At 34.7% G+C, this 17,680-nt stretch overlaps 1 protein-coding gene across 1 annotated transcript in view; it reads right to left on the bottom strand.

Annotated features, from left to right (window-relative positions):
* The window catches only part of LOC149787820 (uncharacterized), a 199,429-nt gene that overhangs the window by 157,507 nt on the left and 24,242 nt on the right, over positions 1-17,680 (bottom strand). Inside the window, exon 2 of the mRNA XM_089974041.1 lies at positions 11,696-11,740. Within this exon, the coding sequence (XP_089830167.1) occupies positions 11,696-11,740 (45 nt within the window). The remainder of the gene's footprint in view (positions 1-11,695; positions 11,741-17,680) is intronic.

Here is a 17,680-nt window from a genome sequence, read left to right as displayed (position 1 = left end):
AATATTTAGCAAATTTAAATTAAAGACAATTTAAAAATATAATGCATATCATATGCTACAAAACCATATACTATATATACTCGCGTATAAGTCCATTCACGTATAAGCCGACCCCCAAACCGAATAGGTATAAACATTAAAAAGTGCATGACCCGCATATAAGCCGACTTACAATTCCAAAGCATCTCAAGGTGCATGAGGTAAATTCTAAATTCATTTATTTAGACAATCTTGTATTTAAAAAATAACATGTATACTTATATTGAGGTTGGCATGCACAATTATTAAAAAGAAATGGTATAAACTTGTTTGAAAAGCAATTTATTTAATTTTCTGTTTTCTTATAAAGTTTTGAAAATAATGCTTCAAAAATTGTGCTAATACCGAAAAAGCCGAGTTCTAGTTTGCTTTGATGTAAGCGACCTTACACCATACCTGTCAACTTTCACGCTGGGAGGGAAAAAAAACTCCCGAATTTTGGGTCACTTTACGCCTACCTCCCGATTTCATAGTATCTTCCAATTTTTGTAGAGAACTCCTGATTATTATATTATGTCTTCGATTTTCATTTCTTCTAAACAAGAAAAGTCCAACATGTTCTGTTGTATCACCTGTGAATTATTGTTGTGACGAAATAATTATCTTAATATAAAGCATTTGCTTCTTCACTAAACAGAATGTTAAGTTGAACATTATTCGCGTAAATTAATGATTATTTTTGCCACTATAATAATACAAAAATACAAAAATAAACCAGAACAAAAGATAAACCACAACAATACAATCGTCCACAATTAATTTCAATCCCAAGAACGATCACTATGAATGCTGTAACTACATATGCTATATAGCTCTATTCCCACGAAAGAAGCTTACACGAGTGAACACCTGGTATTTTTATACCGTATATACCAATGTTAAACTGGTATAGTTACCGGTCAAAATTCCCTCTTATCACAAGCCAGTTTCAGGGTTTTAATGACTAACTGTCCTGTATTGCTGTCACAAAATGAAAGACCAATTTGCCGATATCAACATAGGAGACACCGTAACATCAAGCTTTCCATTGTGTGGAAAGTTATGTTTGTTCAGATAAAACAAAACTAAAACTGATGGATGTTGATTTTAGTTGATCTCTATGAGAATTTTAGCCTTTATTATTACCACTCTTCATGAACAAGCAAATAATAATGGTTATGTGCCTTGTACAAATAAATGTGCATCCCTTTATAAAAATATTACCTCAATTTAAAGGATCGCTTATATCACTGAAAATGAGTAACTTGTGAGTGCTTGATTCAACGTAAATGAAACAGCTATTAAGGACTAGCTGAAATGTTATCTGAAAGAATGCAATTTGGTCGAAACAATGAATAAAGCAAAATCTGCATCTATGTTTGTGAATAAGTAAGGATTTAAGTGATGCTATGCATGCTTTGCACTGTGTAAGTACTGTACATTATAGTTCAGCAGGGTCTCCCTGGTAAACTCAACCAGCCCACGAATTATGAAGTCTGTATCTATCTTATTTTAACTTCATGTTGGAGAAATAAGGAAATATGCACATGCAAAATAATAACAAAATCAATCGTAGTACTTTATAACAGTTTAATAATTGTCGGATCATCAAAAGTTATTCTTTTTTATATGCCTATGTCTTAGGACATGGAGAAAATTCTTTTTTCGCATCTCAGGATTTACAGCCAAAACAGTAGTCAACAAAAAGACCTAAAAACTGTCAACTGTACACACTGGCCCACATATAAGCCAACCTCCTTCTTCCAGGCCTTTATTTTTTTCCTAAATTATTCAGCTTATATGCGAGTATATATGGTACATGTATCACTATCAGGGTCAAGATAAATTGAATAAAGGGTAAAAAGGTAATAAGGGTAAAAAAATAAAATTAAGAAGTAAAGATATTTATTTTAATACCTCTGTCTGCACAAGTCTTGATGGCCTAAATACCCTTATACAGCATTACGGAACAGATAGGAAATTTGACATAGTAGTCAGTAAACTTCTGATTTAACAAAGGAAGTATTGATAAAAAGAAAAGAATACAGTATGATCAGAAACAATTAAAAGATTAATGCTTATACAACTAGAGTTGACATCTGTCAAAGATGTTGATTTTAGTAGAGCTCTAAGAAAGTGGAGCTGGAAGAAAGAGAGGCACATACTGAAGTTTAGATAAATATTGAACTATGACCGTTTCTTCTCCTCCTCCTTTTTTCTTTGACAAAGAGGGAGGTGTCCCTTAAGATAAAATCCTGTCATCATCTCTCCTTAAATTGTACATGGGGAACAAATATGGAATTTCTCCTTTTTATGCAGATATAGTTAACCAGTGAATGAAGGTGCTGATGGAATAAATAAAATTAGCACAGAATGAGCTATGGCGCAGATGATAAACTGCACAAGTTTATTACCTTGTGTAAGTTTTAAAAAATTGTAGAATAGGACTGGGTGTAGTCAGTAGTTTTCCTTCTTCACTAACAAATACAAGTACCTGTGGCAGCAACAGTCTTTTGCATCTGCAGGAAGTAAAATGTGATAGATTTTGATAACATTCAACCTTATTCCCATGCATGAATTTGTTCATGTTGTTGTAGGGTTTAACGCCATTTTTCAGCAAACAATAGGCTATACATGACGGCTAATATAATGGTGGAGGAAGAACCCGGGAAAACCCCAGAAAGAACCACCGACCCACGAGAAGCTACTGGCAAGCTTCCTCACATACCCACATTGGCTGAATCTGAGACTCGAACCAGCGCAGACAGAGGTGAGATGGCAGTGATCCGTAACGGAGAGCGCTTTAGACCACTCGCCCCCCCCCCCCCCGAATTTGTTCAAGATGAAATTTTCTTTGCACAGGAAATTGCATTATTTCTTTTGTTATAAAGATAACATAGCAATGTCTTCCACTTGTAACTGAGACAAGAAATTGGTAACAAGATGTTTTCAAATCCTTCATCTTGTAAAAAACAAAGGGAGTTAAATGGATCAACCACTAAAACCTAAACCTTAAAATTCACTGCCACCAACAGGTAGTCTGTTTGAAAGTATTACTGTTATCTTCTCATCAATGAGAATTGCATATAGATATATGATAACTACATGTGTATCTCTAGTCTGCATACTGGAATGGACCAGAATGTCAATACATATGAAAAAGCACCACCTACCTTCCAAACATGGAGGACTCTCAAGTTCATAAATGTATCGATATGTATCATATCACAGGCTTCATATCATGAATCATATTAACACCAAGCACAAGTGTATCATTTCACACCTATTGGTTATTATGGCAAAATTAAAAAATGCACTGATAATATTACGATCTTAGAGAAAATTTTATGCCATATCTCCATAACATCAATGCCTGGTTCAAGTTCAAAAACTTGAAAGAAAACTTATGAATGACAAACAATTCATGAAAAGCTTGAAGGTAAAAGTTATGTAATCATTTTTATGCATATTTATTGACATATATACCGTATTTCATGTAATTTTTTTATACAAGAAAAAACAATTATACATTTCAGTGAACAAAAAATTATATGTAAAATAAATTACTATCATTTGGTGGTACTGACCATGTATGAAAAATAAAGGGATTGCACCTGAACAAGTTCTATGGAACACACGCTGCTCGACAACCTAACAGTACAAACGTAAAAAATAAATGTATATTTTCTGTCTCATTCTGCACTCAACTCAAGAATCTAATTACAATGAAACTAAAAGTGCTCATAAAGATTTTTGTTCTTATTAGTGAACAAGAGAGAAAGAGGATTATGTCTCAGTTTGCAAGCTTCTCTGCATTTAGAGCATATGTAGCCGTTATAATAATAATAATAATGACCGTTATAATAATAATAATAATGACTTTGTATAGTGCCTAATCTTTATAAGCTCTAAGCGCTTTACAACATTAGACAACACCAATAAGATAAAAAACATATATAATGATATGATTACAAACACAAACACCATGAAATTAGAAAACAGAGAAAAAACATGCTGAGAATATTTAAGGTAGGAAACATTATTAGGTCTTTAAGTTTGTTCTTGCAGTTGAAATAAGTGAGTTTTGAGAGAACTTTTGAATGTAATCACTGTGCCTTTGTGTCTAAGTTCAGTGGGCAATTCATTCCACATTGCCGGGCCCTGGTATGCAAAAGAATGACTTTGTTTTCATAGTGGGAATAATGAGTATACGATTGTCAGAAGATGAGCATAAGTATCTTGCTGGTGTTTACACACGGGTGAGGTCGGATAGGTATGTTGGACTAGATTCTGTCAGTGAAACGTAGCACAGAGAACAAATTTTGTGTTTCATTCTGGATCGAATGGATAGTCAGTGTAGGGTACAGAGCAGCGGGGTGTGTGCTCTGATCGTGGTACTCTAGGTATCATCCGAGCAGCTGTGTCATCATCAGAAATGCACCTCTCTACACCCTGGATGGTAGCATCAATTTCAGTTGGGTGGCTAGATTTGTATATTTGAGTTTCATCAGCGTACAATTGTTGAGACACTGGATGATGATCTATGACACTTGAGATTGACAGTGTACAGAATGAAGAAAACAGGTCCAAGACAGACCCCTGTGGAACACCACAACATAGATCAACTGGGCTGGAGTGTATTCCATTTGCAGACACAATATGTGTCCTGTTGACCAAGTGGGACTTGAACCATAGTAAGGCTGTATCATGAATGCCAAATACATGCTGGAGACAGTGAAGTAATATATCATGGTCTATTGTGTCAAATGCTGCAGACAAATCAAGGAGGGTGAGGACTGTAATCGTTCCACTATCCGAAGCAGAGAGAATGTCATTAACTACTTTTAGAAGAGTAGTTTCAGTACTGTGGCAAGGACGGTATGCAGATTGTACATTGCTAAAAAGACTGTTTGAATTCAGATGAGATACACGCTAGGATAGAACAACCTTTTCTAAGATTTTTTATATGAATGCGAGATTAGAATCTGGGTGGTAGTTCTTTAAATCGTTCTGGTCTAGTGTTGGTTTCTTCAGAAGAGGCTATACAATGGCAATTTTGAAAAATGATGGGAATTCCCCTGATGAGAGAGAGGAATTAATAACATCAGTTAGTGAAGGCAATACTGGATCTAAGCACTCAAGCAGCAGTGAGGTTGGAATTGGATCAAGTTCACATGACTTTGGTGCACTCTTCATCAGGACTGTACGAACGAAATCCATAGAGACAGGTTCAAATGCTGCTAATGGTTGCTGCTCAAATTCTGTATCCCAACTGTATGGTGACAACGAGTCACTTGAAATTGTGGTGTCAAGCTTATCTCTAATGGTTTGTACTTTGTCACAGAAGAAATCTGCAAACACATCCAGAAAGTCGACTGGAGAGAAGGTAGTTGGAAGTTTGTTCCTTGACATTAGCTTGCTAATAATCTTGAAGAGCTCTTTGCAGCTGGAACTTTCCATGATCTTGGTAGTGTAGTGGGCTAATTACGCTGCATGGAATATTTTTGTGACATTCTTCTTAGCGACTTCATAGATTTGCTTATAAATAGTGAGTCTGGTGGAAATACAAAGCCTTTCAGCTTTATGGCAGTCTCTTTTAGCAGTACGAAGCTGGTCCCTAACACTGCTATACCATGGAGAACACTTTTGAATTGATACTCTGCACTTGGTAGCTGGGGCATGTTTGTCAAACAATGAACGCAGGCAGTTATTGAGTTGTTCTGCTGTAGGAGGTAAGCAAGTTGTTAGGTTTTCTTGGATGTCAGGCATTAGTTTGGTTCTCTTTATCATACAGAGGTTTCTCTTAGTAGCAGATAAAGGTGGAGGGTTAGGGACTGATACGTCAAGATGGCATATAATGCAGAGGTGATCTGATGCAAGTTCATGGGACACCAGGGTGGACTGTAGAATGTTATCATCAGGTCTATGAAGAATATAGTCTACAATGTGACCATAATTATGGGTGGGTTGGTTAACTGACTGTTTGAGGTTTAAAAAATTTTAATGAAATCTAATAGTTGTTTGGGTTTCTGGGACAGTCAAAGTGAAAGTTGAAATCTCCAAGAATAATCAGGCTGCCACCTATCAAATTTCCATACTCCTGGAGATTCGGAAACTGCTCCAAAAAGAGAGACCAGTCAGCTTGTTTTTTCTACTAGGAGGAGGGCGGTATAGGCAGAAAAAATGGACTGACCTTTGTGTGGTTTGGACTAGTTCAAACGATGGGTTGTCGAAATTGAATTTGTAGTGCGTTTAAGACATTTGATCATGGAGTTCTTTGTGATGACAGCAATTCCACTTCCACGAGAGTTACGGGGAACGACTTGATGGAATAACCAGTGAGTGTTAGATCCGCACACTTGGGCTCATCGCCCGATGGTTTTAGCCATGTTTCTGTCAGGAAAAAAAACATCAGTATTCTGGTCGTTGATAAAATTAACTATTTCTGTGTGCTTTTCCAGTGGTCCTAATGATTGGGCATTGAATAATGCAATATGCAGTGGTATCTCTTGGATAGTTGACACAAAGTTTGATGAATTAATAGGGATTTGAATTAGGTTATCTAAATTAACGGTTGAATTTTTAAACTGTCTAGCCAGAAAGGGCATAAATAAGATAACTGTAATTCTTCTTCCTGTTCTTTGCCAGCTGTTATGCTGTGTAATCTTGGCAAAATGATTAAGATGGTTTGAACATGTATTAGTTATGGATATTATTTACTGGTAAATTGTATGCAATGACGTGAGTCCACATTGTCAAGAAATGAAGTGCAACTTGTATTTTTACGGCAACAATAATCTCATTATCAAATTGCAATAAAAAATAAAGATCTTGAAATCATGTTTAGTTAATGCATGTGAGCGTGCACACACGCACGTGTTTGTGTGTGAGAGAGAGAGAGAGATGAAACAAAATTTTGTCAGTGTACAACACTGTATTCAGGGTGGTTTTTATTGCAAAGAGAAAAAAAGACTATTAATGTTATCTGACAGTTATGATAATCCTCATGTATTACGACCCCACTATATTCCATTATCAATAAACACCGCTAAATCAACAATTCATTCTTGTATTAATTACAATGTACACTGTCACAACAACCACATGGCTATGCAGTGTTATTTACACGGTAATTAAACATGCTTAGCACTCTGGTTACCCAGTTGAAACCAGATTGAGGGCAAGAATGGACAGAAGAGGTCAAATCAGTGAAGCTGCCAGTAGGGAAATGTGGCTCTCTTTAGGAAAATGAAAATCTGCAAATGTGCTATTAAAGCCGTTGTCCATACAGCAGATGTTATAAGGACAAGCGATCATATATATTACTTGTTATTCGAACTTGCCAATAAAGATAATAGTGGGGTATATCGCAGAATAGATTTTGCAATAAACTGTTAATTATATCCAAGTCAAAACAGAACAAGCACTTAAAAGATAGTATATGTATATATACAAATCAATTTAATGGAGTCCATGACTTTCTAATTTACAATGGAAAATGACAAGGTTTTCATATTTTATGTTTGTATAACTATAATGAAACAATAAGACTAGTTGACCAATGGTCTGTGGTCTTCACTTTAGCAAGTACTGAGATGTAATTTTTGTTGGATAAGAACACACCAAAGGGCTTCTGAACTCGTTTTAAAATGCATGTGGTGTTTCGTTACATGAGGAACTTAATAAGGAGAAATAATTAACGATAATTCTTAATGTATGGTCTATGAAGTTCTTTGTCCGTTTCTTAATAAACACCAGTAGATATTGTAATCACCATAAGAAAGATAATGCACATAGGCGCCAGCAGGATTTTTTTTTTGGGTGGGGGGGCGCAGTCAGTCATGGCCGGGAGAGTTAGTATAGTAAGCAGTTTAAAACTAAAGCTGACATTTACTAAGCGTTTTGAGCTGAATCTTGTGACATATATTAAATATAATATTGTTTATTCACAAAATCTCTAAATAATAATTTTCTTCTAACCCAACACACTTTAAGCATGCCATTCCATTAAATATTTGTTTTGCATGCAATATCTGACAAGCTGCTGTCTTGTAACAAAATTTGATAGGTATAAACCATGTAAATGTCTAAGTACTCGAGAAGTCAGAAAGCAATTCAACCCAAGTTTTAAAATCATATCATCAGTACTAGTGATTAACAGAGCATAGAGGTGTATAAACTGGCAGATTAAAGTAATATGAATTCAAATATTGAAATAAAAAGGATATTTTGTGTATAACTAACTTGGCAAAAGTATAGTACATTTTGGAAATGAGAATTAACTTTGAAGTAGGTATTAATACTATTCTCCCAGGCACAAAGAATATATTAGGAAATCTAATCTGTAGTTTGTTTGGAAGCATATGCTTTTTATATTTGTGTTTTGGAGAAAATAATCAGAAAATAAGTGTGTACTCCTTTGACTTTGGGATCAAAATAAGCCCCAAAACAGACAGTTGTCAAAAGAAAGAAAAATGAACTTGCATCAGTTGCTAAGATAAATACTTTCATTTCAAGAGCAGATATGAGTTTCATTATACCTGGTATATATATATATATATATATATATATATATATATATATATATATATATATATATATATATATATATATGTGTGTGTGTGTGTAATGACATGGGCAATGGAAATAGTCTCCATTAAACTAACTATTTTTTCTTTTAAATGCACACTTAAGTAATACAAAAATAAAATTGTGTGAACATCAGATTTCAGAGGGGTATGCAATTGAGGCTTCCATTACAGAAGTGGCACATTTTGGACAAAGGGGTCATTTTTCAAACAAAAACAAAATAGGCATACTGGTACAAGTATTTTTCAGTCAAACAAAAAGGAAATACTGGTATAAGCTATTTTGTCAGCAAAGAAAAACACTTTTGGTAACAAGCTCTCACTCATTTAAGTATTATATACTGAATAAAACAGCAATGTATGAAGATTAATGGAACAAAGTACAGTTTTAAGTATGTTTTTTAATGATCTGGACAACGTGTAGAGTATGCTAGAAGGGTCATAGGGGAAGGGCATTAGAGACAAATATGGCTGGAACATCCCTTTATTTATATTTTATTTCAGTACTAAGTGGCAAAGTCAAACTTGAGAATTATTAAAAATATAAAATGCTCAGCTGCATACAAAATTAATTTTAGATAATGTCATTACAAACCATACAATCGTCCCAAAGATCAATGTCTGAATCACACTGCCTAGAAGTAATGAAACAATAAAGATGATACATTCATCATAGTTTTCAGTGTCATTTTCTGGATTAAGAAGACAAGGGTTAACACAAAGTTATCATATGATAAATCTAGCATATGGGATGTTTTGGTTTTTGGGAATTGATGACCATTTTATTATGACAAACTATTAAACAGGATCAATATCATCAATACTGAAACATGGATAAACATCAGCAAATAATTTTCAGTTAAGATGAACATTAATTAAGATGAAGAATATTTTAACTGGGGACAGTCAGTGGTAGTGAGAATATACGTTTCTGAAATCTTGAGAGCCAAAAAGGTGTGGAACATATTTTACTAATATAATAGCCATATCAAATGCATTCAGTTTGTAATTGTACCACTAACTTTGTTAATTTGTCCCATCATTGAAAAGGATGAATAAAGATCATAATTTGATGTCTTTAAACAAGTATTTAATTAAATCTGCACTACTGTCCCCAAAACTTATATTTCACAGGAAACATGGTTGCACTGGTAAAAAGTAATGTACATTCTGTGAAGTAAAGCTTGAATAAATAGGACATAATAATGATATCTGTAATTTAAAATAACCACCAATATTAACTTCTTAAAATGAAGCCAAAAAATGGTGGCATAAATTATTGTACTTGCCTAAAACTATTTCAATGATTATCAAGTATTATGTGCCTCTCTCTTACCCTTCACTAAAATATATATTTACTGACCAAATTATCTTATGCCTGCTGCCAAAATGATATCTCTGATTGCACAAACAAGACCAGTGTCTTTTTCAATCCTCACGCTTTCAACTGGATCATTTAAAATTACTTGAATGTATTATATTCTGTATTACATATTTTATTATATTGTATGCACAATATTTTGTAAATCTAAAACCAGACACATATTCTGTTAAAATCATGAAACTGAAACTTAAGCGATGTGTTGTACATACATGTACCTCACTATATTTGTATAGCCATGTAATTTGATCATTGTTGTTCTTGAGTGTTATTTAAAAACCAATATGAAATTAATTTATCCCATCTCTGTATCCCTTATCAATGAAAAATGTTATGATATTAACTTGGATTTTTACTTCAGTGAATTTTCTATGCCAAAAGTTTCAAAATCGTAAAACCCACCGTTTTACACTCTCATTCACAGAAGCAACTTGAAATGTGTTCTTGGTAGAAGTAATCATACCTCACAATATTTTTATATCCATGTAATTTGATCACTGCTGTTCTTGAGTATGTTATTTAAAAACCAATATGAAATTAATTTATCCCTTCTCTGTATCCCGCATCACTGAAAAATGTTATGATGTTAACTTAGTTTTTACTTCTGTGAACTTTCTATGCCAAACGTTTCAAAATCATAAAACCCACTATTCTACACTCTCGTTCATAAAAGCAACCTGATGCATGTTCAAGGGAGCAGTAATCATATTAATGCTGATCAAAAAGGGTTATTTTTAAACCCCTGGTGGGTTTAATGGTTGGTGGCAATCAAGCATACAATCAGTATTGATGTGCAATATTTAGTATAATTAACCATTTTAATGGTTTTAGAAATATGAAGTGCACCATTTACTCATGACTGAGGGACATGCTCTTGTGAAGCAAGTTTCTTGTGAAATTCAAAAAAATATTAACTATAATGATTTTAAAATGATATGTGACATTAAATAAAGATTTAAATGTAGTGAAACAAATTTCTTTAAGAGCAGACCCCAAATTTCAATGCAATAAATAAGCACTGCTAATTAGTGGAGTTGATGTGCCCTGTGACTAATGGTTATTCCTTGTTTCTAAAAATAGACGAATAGTCAAGGATTTCATTTGTATATTTTTTGTGTCGATTAGTATTGCAATTGGCAAGTAAATGCTACATAAATATAGAAAATCCATATTTTTTATAACATGGTGATCCTTGGTCATATCTTTTCGCTGAAATAACGGATCTGAGCTTAAGAAATGAACACCACATATTAAGTTATTTTTTGCGTTTAGCCTTCTTCCAATGTTTGAAGTATGCTCTAATATTCCTGTTTTTTGGTGTAACCTTGATAACAATAATTTGGACTTGTTAAAAGAACAGCATATTCCCATGTATACTGTAAAAAAATCTTTGAAGTGTACTATTCAAAATTTAAAATGACTTCACACTGCAACTGCGGGATGTAGAGCACAGGTTTACAAATGGTGGACATGCAGTTAGGTACAACTATCAACTAGATTAAACTGAGCAGCTGCTTTAATCCTGCAAATAAACCAGTGATCTGGCTCATAATTATTTTGTAGATTCATTCTTGCAGCCATATTAGCAATATTTATATGTATACAGACTTTGTTTTGGTAGTACTGGGTATTTTAATAGACTATGTTATGAAAGGCATCATCATGCAGTAAAGGGTTAAAGTGCCATCACAGGTACAATTATACTTACTGTTCCTGTCTTTTCTTCTTGTCTTTTGAGTGTTGCAGTTGCCATCTGCAAGGGAAAACAGTGAGTTACATTTCCATTTTTAAAAATTTCCCAGTTACCATTCATTAAAGATTAAATAATGTGATCATAATCATTCTAATTTAAGTGCCTTTTGTGGCCACATTCTAAATGGGGAGTGACTGCATTAAAATTTACAGGTGCCAAAAATGTAGGATTTCAGTTTTCAGAAACTGATATGTCTCCTTTATTGGGATATAACAAAAATTGACTTCATACCAGTAAATTATTTTTGTTATTAATAGCATGCAGAACTAGTACTGTCAGTGGTTTTTGTTTTATCATGGATTTACTTCTCTTGTTCATGTATTCAAAACAATAACAAAATTAACATCTGTATTTTCTGTCAAAAGAATTTTGTGGGAATACCCATTTCACTATCATAATAAGTACTGATTAACTCAGGCACAGGATTATGTAAGATTTATCTAATAAATTATTAATATCCCTTTATTAAGTGTGACTCTCAAGGGTATTGTTTTTTTAATTACTTGGTGTTAACTTCTAATGTATTGATCTAATGCTTTGATAAGAAAACTCAGGAACTACACATTTCTGGTCAGCCTAAATACTGTCCAGGTCAAAGAACCATCCTACATTAAGCTATCTAGTACCAAATATAGCATAAAACACTCTCATATTTAGCACTTTCAGATGATATAAAATAAACAGGAAATCAGTGTATGTCGCATGTTTTATGAATTTAAGATTGAAATTTTCATACTCAAGGATCTAATTTCATTGATCTGCAGTCAGCACATAACTGGGTACATTACTTTCGTATGAAGTATAATTTGAGAAAGTGCAGAGCCTTATAAGACTCAGATCATGTTTCTTCCTAAAAAAATGTTATTCAGTATCTTGTCAATGAAGATAACATGCTCTTTAATAGTAAATATCCCTGGGACAAGATAAAATAAATGATTTCCTGGTACATAAATTATGATTAAACTTTTTGTTACCTAGATCATATACCCCCAGAACTTATGAACATGAAACAAATTGTGTTGAATTTGCCGTTGACTGCTTCCCATCAAATGTTGTAATAAAGTAGGTAGATACTTCGAAGCTGTTGCTTTTTTAATGGACTTAAATAAGTGTTCATTTGTTAATGAAAAAGAGTCATTTAAAGTAGTGTCAAATATATTTTTGCCAGAAAATTGTTGTCGCTTGTCACGTTCTGCAGGTGGTCACTGATAATAGTATGTTTATATAATCAAATTGATCCATACATAATGATTATGGTTATAAACAACAGGTGGTTGCTCATAGCAGAAGTCACTCGAAACAGGTTTTATTGGATCTGAATGATATCATCATCATCATCATCTTCATCAAACCCTTAACCCAAGAGGTCATTTGGGCACCACAGTTGACTTTACAACCAATTCTCTACATCTTTCCCTGTTCTCTACTGCCCTTTGGCAATCTCCAAATCCCACGCCTGTCCACTCCTTAATGTTATCTTCCCACTTCTTTTTCTGTCTGCCTCTTCTGCACCCTCACACTGTGCCTTGCAAGATTGTTTTTGCCAGTCCAGATGATCTTGAGACATGATCGCACCACTTCAGTTTACACTTTTTTACAGTGGTCAAGAGGTCTTCATAGGATCCGATGGCTCATTTAATCCTATTGTGGACTTTTTCATTGGTTACGTGGTCAATGCATGTGATGCCCAAGATCTTGCAGTAGCATTTCATTTCGAAGGTTTGAATCCTTCTTTGTAGATCTGATGTGAGCGTCCATGTTTCACAAGCATACAGCAAAATGGATATGACAATCAAGCGCATCAGCCTGATTTTGGAACCAAAAGCAATGTTGGTATCTTTCCATATTGGTCTCAACCTTGTTATTTCTGCTGTTGTCTGGGCAATCCTGCAAAGTAGTTCTGGTTTGGAGCCTTCATCGGTGATAACAGCTTCTGTCCACTGACCTTTATTTCTGCACTGATGTCGTCGTTGTTTTTTGTCATCAGTCTGGTTTTATCAGTGCTAATCTCCATACTGTATGCCATGGAGGTCGTGTCGATGTGCTCAACCAAATCAGCCAGTTCTTTCTCCTCTCCTGCTAAACCATCAATATCATCTGCGAAGTGAAGGCTGGTGATTGTTCTTCCTCCGATGCTGACAGTGCCCTTTATGACACTTTAGTCAATTATTAGTGCAATCCTTTCAAACCAGGAGTAGGTAGAATTACCTGTTTAACTGTCAGTCATTACTGGCATTTACAATCACTTACATGCTTTATATCTTGTACAAAACATCTAATAAATGATAGTTAAATGCTACAGCTGTGGCAAGGCACTGTTGATGAAATAAATAGCTTCATATATTTTTGCCAAGTTTATAAATGTTGACATTTTTGTCAACCTCACTTGGCAATATCAGTCAGTCAGACTCTTGAATAACTATGCTGGTGTTACATCCTTTTACACTCAGTCCGTGATGAGGTCATGCAATGCAAGACTGTTGAACAATCCATGTCAGTTATGTACTTTGGCAATTATGATTTTTTTAAAACAATGGATCCAAAAAAGAGAAAACTTACTTTGTCAGACTGGCTGATTAAAATACAATTACTCAAGTTTATATATAAATGACTTCGACAAAAACATGCAGACTTACCAACCCTAACAAGACCTCAGTAAGGCAGCTATTTTTTTTCTTAAGTTGGGCCAGATTTCAATCAGGTGTAACAAACTATCATGTACTGCTATTGTCAAAATGGAAAACCTGAATGTAAAAGTCCAGAATAGTAATTCAAGACTGATGTATTGCTGATAAACATCATGTTCAACTCAAACATTTGTAAAGTTTACTTTAACCTTAATTACTTCCAGCACAGTTCCAAATGCTGCAGAGCTCAACGACTTCTTAATATCTCATAACTTGACATAACGCTTTTTAAAAAAGCCATAGCGACAGCAATCAAAATTTCCGCCATGTGACATGCTCAAATCAACACATGATTCTCCCCCAAGAATCTGAATCTTCCATTTTATTCCTCTGTACTGTTGAAACTTTTTATGATGTTTATTGTTCCTTTCGTCCGAACTGCTCGTTTGCATCCCAATGCCAACTTTAAAAACAAAAGGCATCAAGGATATAACAAATGTATACAACTTAGTCATTATTCATCAATTTATAATTTGTAACCTGACTGTGACTAGCTGGGTCCCAAACACTGTCAACTTGATGGTGTTTCAACCAAACAAAGTTTCTTTAGTAACATGGCAAGTCTTAGGCATGGGAAAGTCTGTTTTGAAGCAACAAATATGGTGTAGTTCAATGTCCATTTCATTTGTTCAATTATTTTAAGCAGAAATATTAAAACTATAGTATTCGCACACTATCCTTTTTGCTTGTACCGCCTACCGATTTTAAAAATAAAAAGCATCAAAGATATAAACAATGCACAAAACTTGCTCATTTCATTCATCAATTTATAATTTCTAACCTGGTTTTTGCTAGGAGGTCCTTACCTTCAACTTATTCTTGCTTAAAACTCTCAATATAAACAAGCAGATAGTCAGCTCACTGTCCTTTTCTGGTTTCTACAGCAGCCAATTTCTGCAAAAACTGCATCCAATATTTGCAATGTCTGGTTTTAATATTTATAAAACAAACTAAACAGATAAAAAGGAGAAACTCTTTTGTTCAGAGTGACTCCAAAATGTTGGAATTATTGAAAACAGACCCACCCAAATATATATGGTAACCATATTACTAAAGAAACTCCTGTCTGATTTGATATGTCATCACGTTGACAATGTTTAGAACCCCCATGGCTTCAGTCAGGTTAGAGATTGTAAATTGATGACTAAGTTTTGTGATTTTTTATATCATTGATGCAGTATGTTTTGTAAATTGGTACGGGGGTACAAACAGGAAAGTATGTGAATACTATAGACATTACACATATTGGCCACAGACGACAGTTTTTACTGAAGTAACTGGCTGATTCAGACGAAGGCTGATTTGGACCTAGCTTGTTCAGCCTAAATTTCTGGCTAATAAATTTGCCGACTTCTGGCTGATTCAAACCATGTGAAAGATTATCCAAGTTTTGTCCAAGATTTAAATGTGACATTTACATTTGTTTAAAATATGATTTTTCTCATTATTTCCAGGGTATGCTGAGCAGTTCAGATATGCATATCAAGAAACATTCATTTAACTGTATGCAAACTGCTAGGGGACAAAAATTAAACAAACATGGTCTATGCAGCAATATAGATAGGTTTATGCCTTTGTTAGATTTATTAGATTTAAGAGTAGTGAATGGGGGCAATTGCAGGTCTAGATTACTTACCATTAAAAACAGGGTCTCGGCACTATGGGGTCTATGTAAATTTGACATGGGGAAAACTAGCCCGGCACTATAGAGTCAAGGGAATTTAACATAGGGAATACAGGACCGGCACTATAGGGTCAAGGGGAATTTAACATGGGGAATACAGGACCGGCACTATAGGGTCAAGGGGAATTTAACATGGGGAATACAGGACCAGCACTATAGCGTCAAGGGGAATTGAACATGGGAAAAGAACATTAGTTTTTTCCCCATTGTCCCTATAACTGGACAAACATGACAAACATCATATCCATTATAGGGACAAGGGGGAATAGAACAGGGTCGGGACCCTATTTTAATATGGTCGCGACCTTATGGGTCTATGGAAATTGAATATGGAAAAATTTAAACAGGGAGGGTCTCTATTTTTTTTTTTTTTTTAAAAAAAGAAAAAGGGTAGGCATGAAAGTCAAGGTCTTTTCGAGGCATATGAAGGGGCCCTGAAAAGGGCCTTTGGGTTTCCTCTTCTTCTATTTCCTCCAGTTCTTCATCCATCCCCTTATCTTTTCCAAAATTCCTTTCTTCTTCCTCTTTTCAATTTCCATTACCCAGTCAGGGTGGCCCATCACTCTAAACTTCTGTTGGATTTTTATCCAGTTATTGTTCAGTCTCTCATATTCTTCCTTTTTCTTTCTATTCTCTTGTTCTTTCCTATCTTTTGCCCACCTGTCCTTGATTTTCTGCACTTCTTCATCTATTACTTTTTTCATCTGTTCCTCCGCTTTCTTTAGTTGTTCACTGCCCCTTTTCACAAAGAACCAGTCTGACTTTTCTTCTATCTCTTCCAAAAACCTTCTTACTTCTGTTACCTTGTCCATGGCCTCTTTTATTGTCCCCACTCTGACATACAGGGGATTTATCAACCCTCTCAATCTCTTGACTTCTTCTTCTATTAATCCCTCTATCATTTCCCTGGCTAATTACATTGCATTGACATAGTGAAGACTTTTTCTTAACTTCCATTCTTTTTCTATCCTTTCGATAGCATATTCTCCATCCACCATCCAAAAGTAAATATTCCTTAAACTGTTAAACAATTGATACACTTCCATCTTCGTTTTGGTTATTCTGTGGAATGGCGCAAACGACGAACACTGGGGGTTCTTATATGGAAAGCGCAGATGCGAAGGAAAACATCTACTTTTCTCATCTCATATTATCTACTATCCACATACGCGAAGCAGCAATAAACAAACCCCAAATCTACCATCCACACATGCAAGGCATTAAAATCAAACCCAAATCTACTATCCACACAAACGTACATGAGTGATTACAAAACCCAATAATCTACTATCCACACAAACCTACTTGAGCGCTTACAAACACACAATCATATACATAAACACATACAATCTTAACAGGAAAAGAGTGAGTGTTTATAAATACACTACTTCACATACACACATTGGCAAATGGATTACTATCTCTTTTCAAGTTTTTTGGCTAGCCCTGAAAAGGGCTGTTTGTTTTGAACTCCAGGGCACCTGGTTAATGGTTACACCTCCCCGGCCTGGCACCGCAGACACATCTAAACCTCCAATCTTTCTCCCAGTTTACTCTTTTCACTGGGAG

The sequence above is a fragment of the Sinohyriopsis cumingii genome, chromosome 11 (genome assembly GCF_028554795.1).
Source record: "Sinohyriopsis cumingii isolate HCF-2022 chromosome 11, ASM2855479v2, whole genome shotgun sequence".
Lineage (NCBI taxonomy): Eukaryota > Metazoa > Mollusca > Bivalvia > Unionida > Unionidae > Sinohyriopsis > Sinohyriopsis cumingii.
Note: the sequence above shows the minus strand (reverse complement) of the source record. Positions and strands in the feature narration are given on the sequence as shown.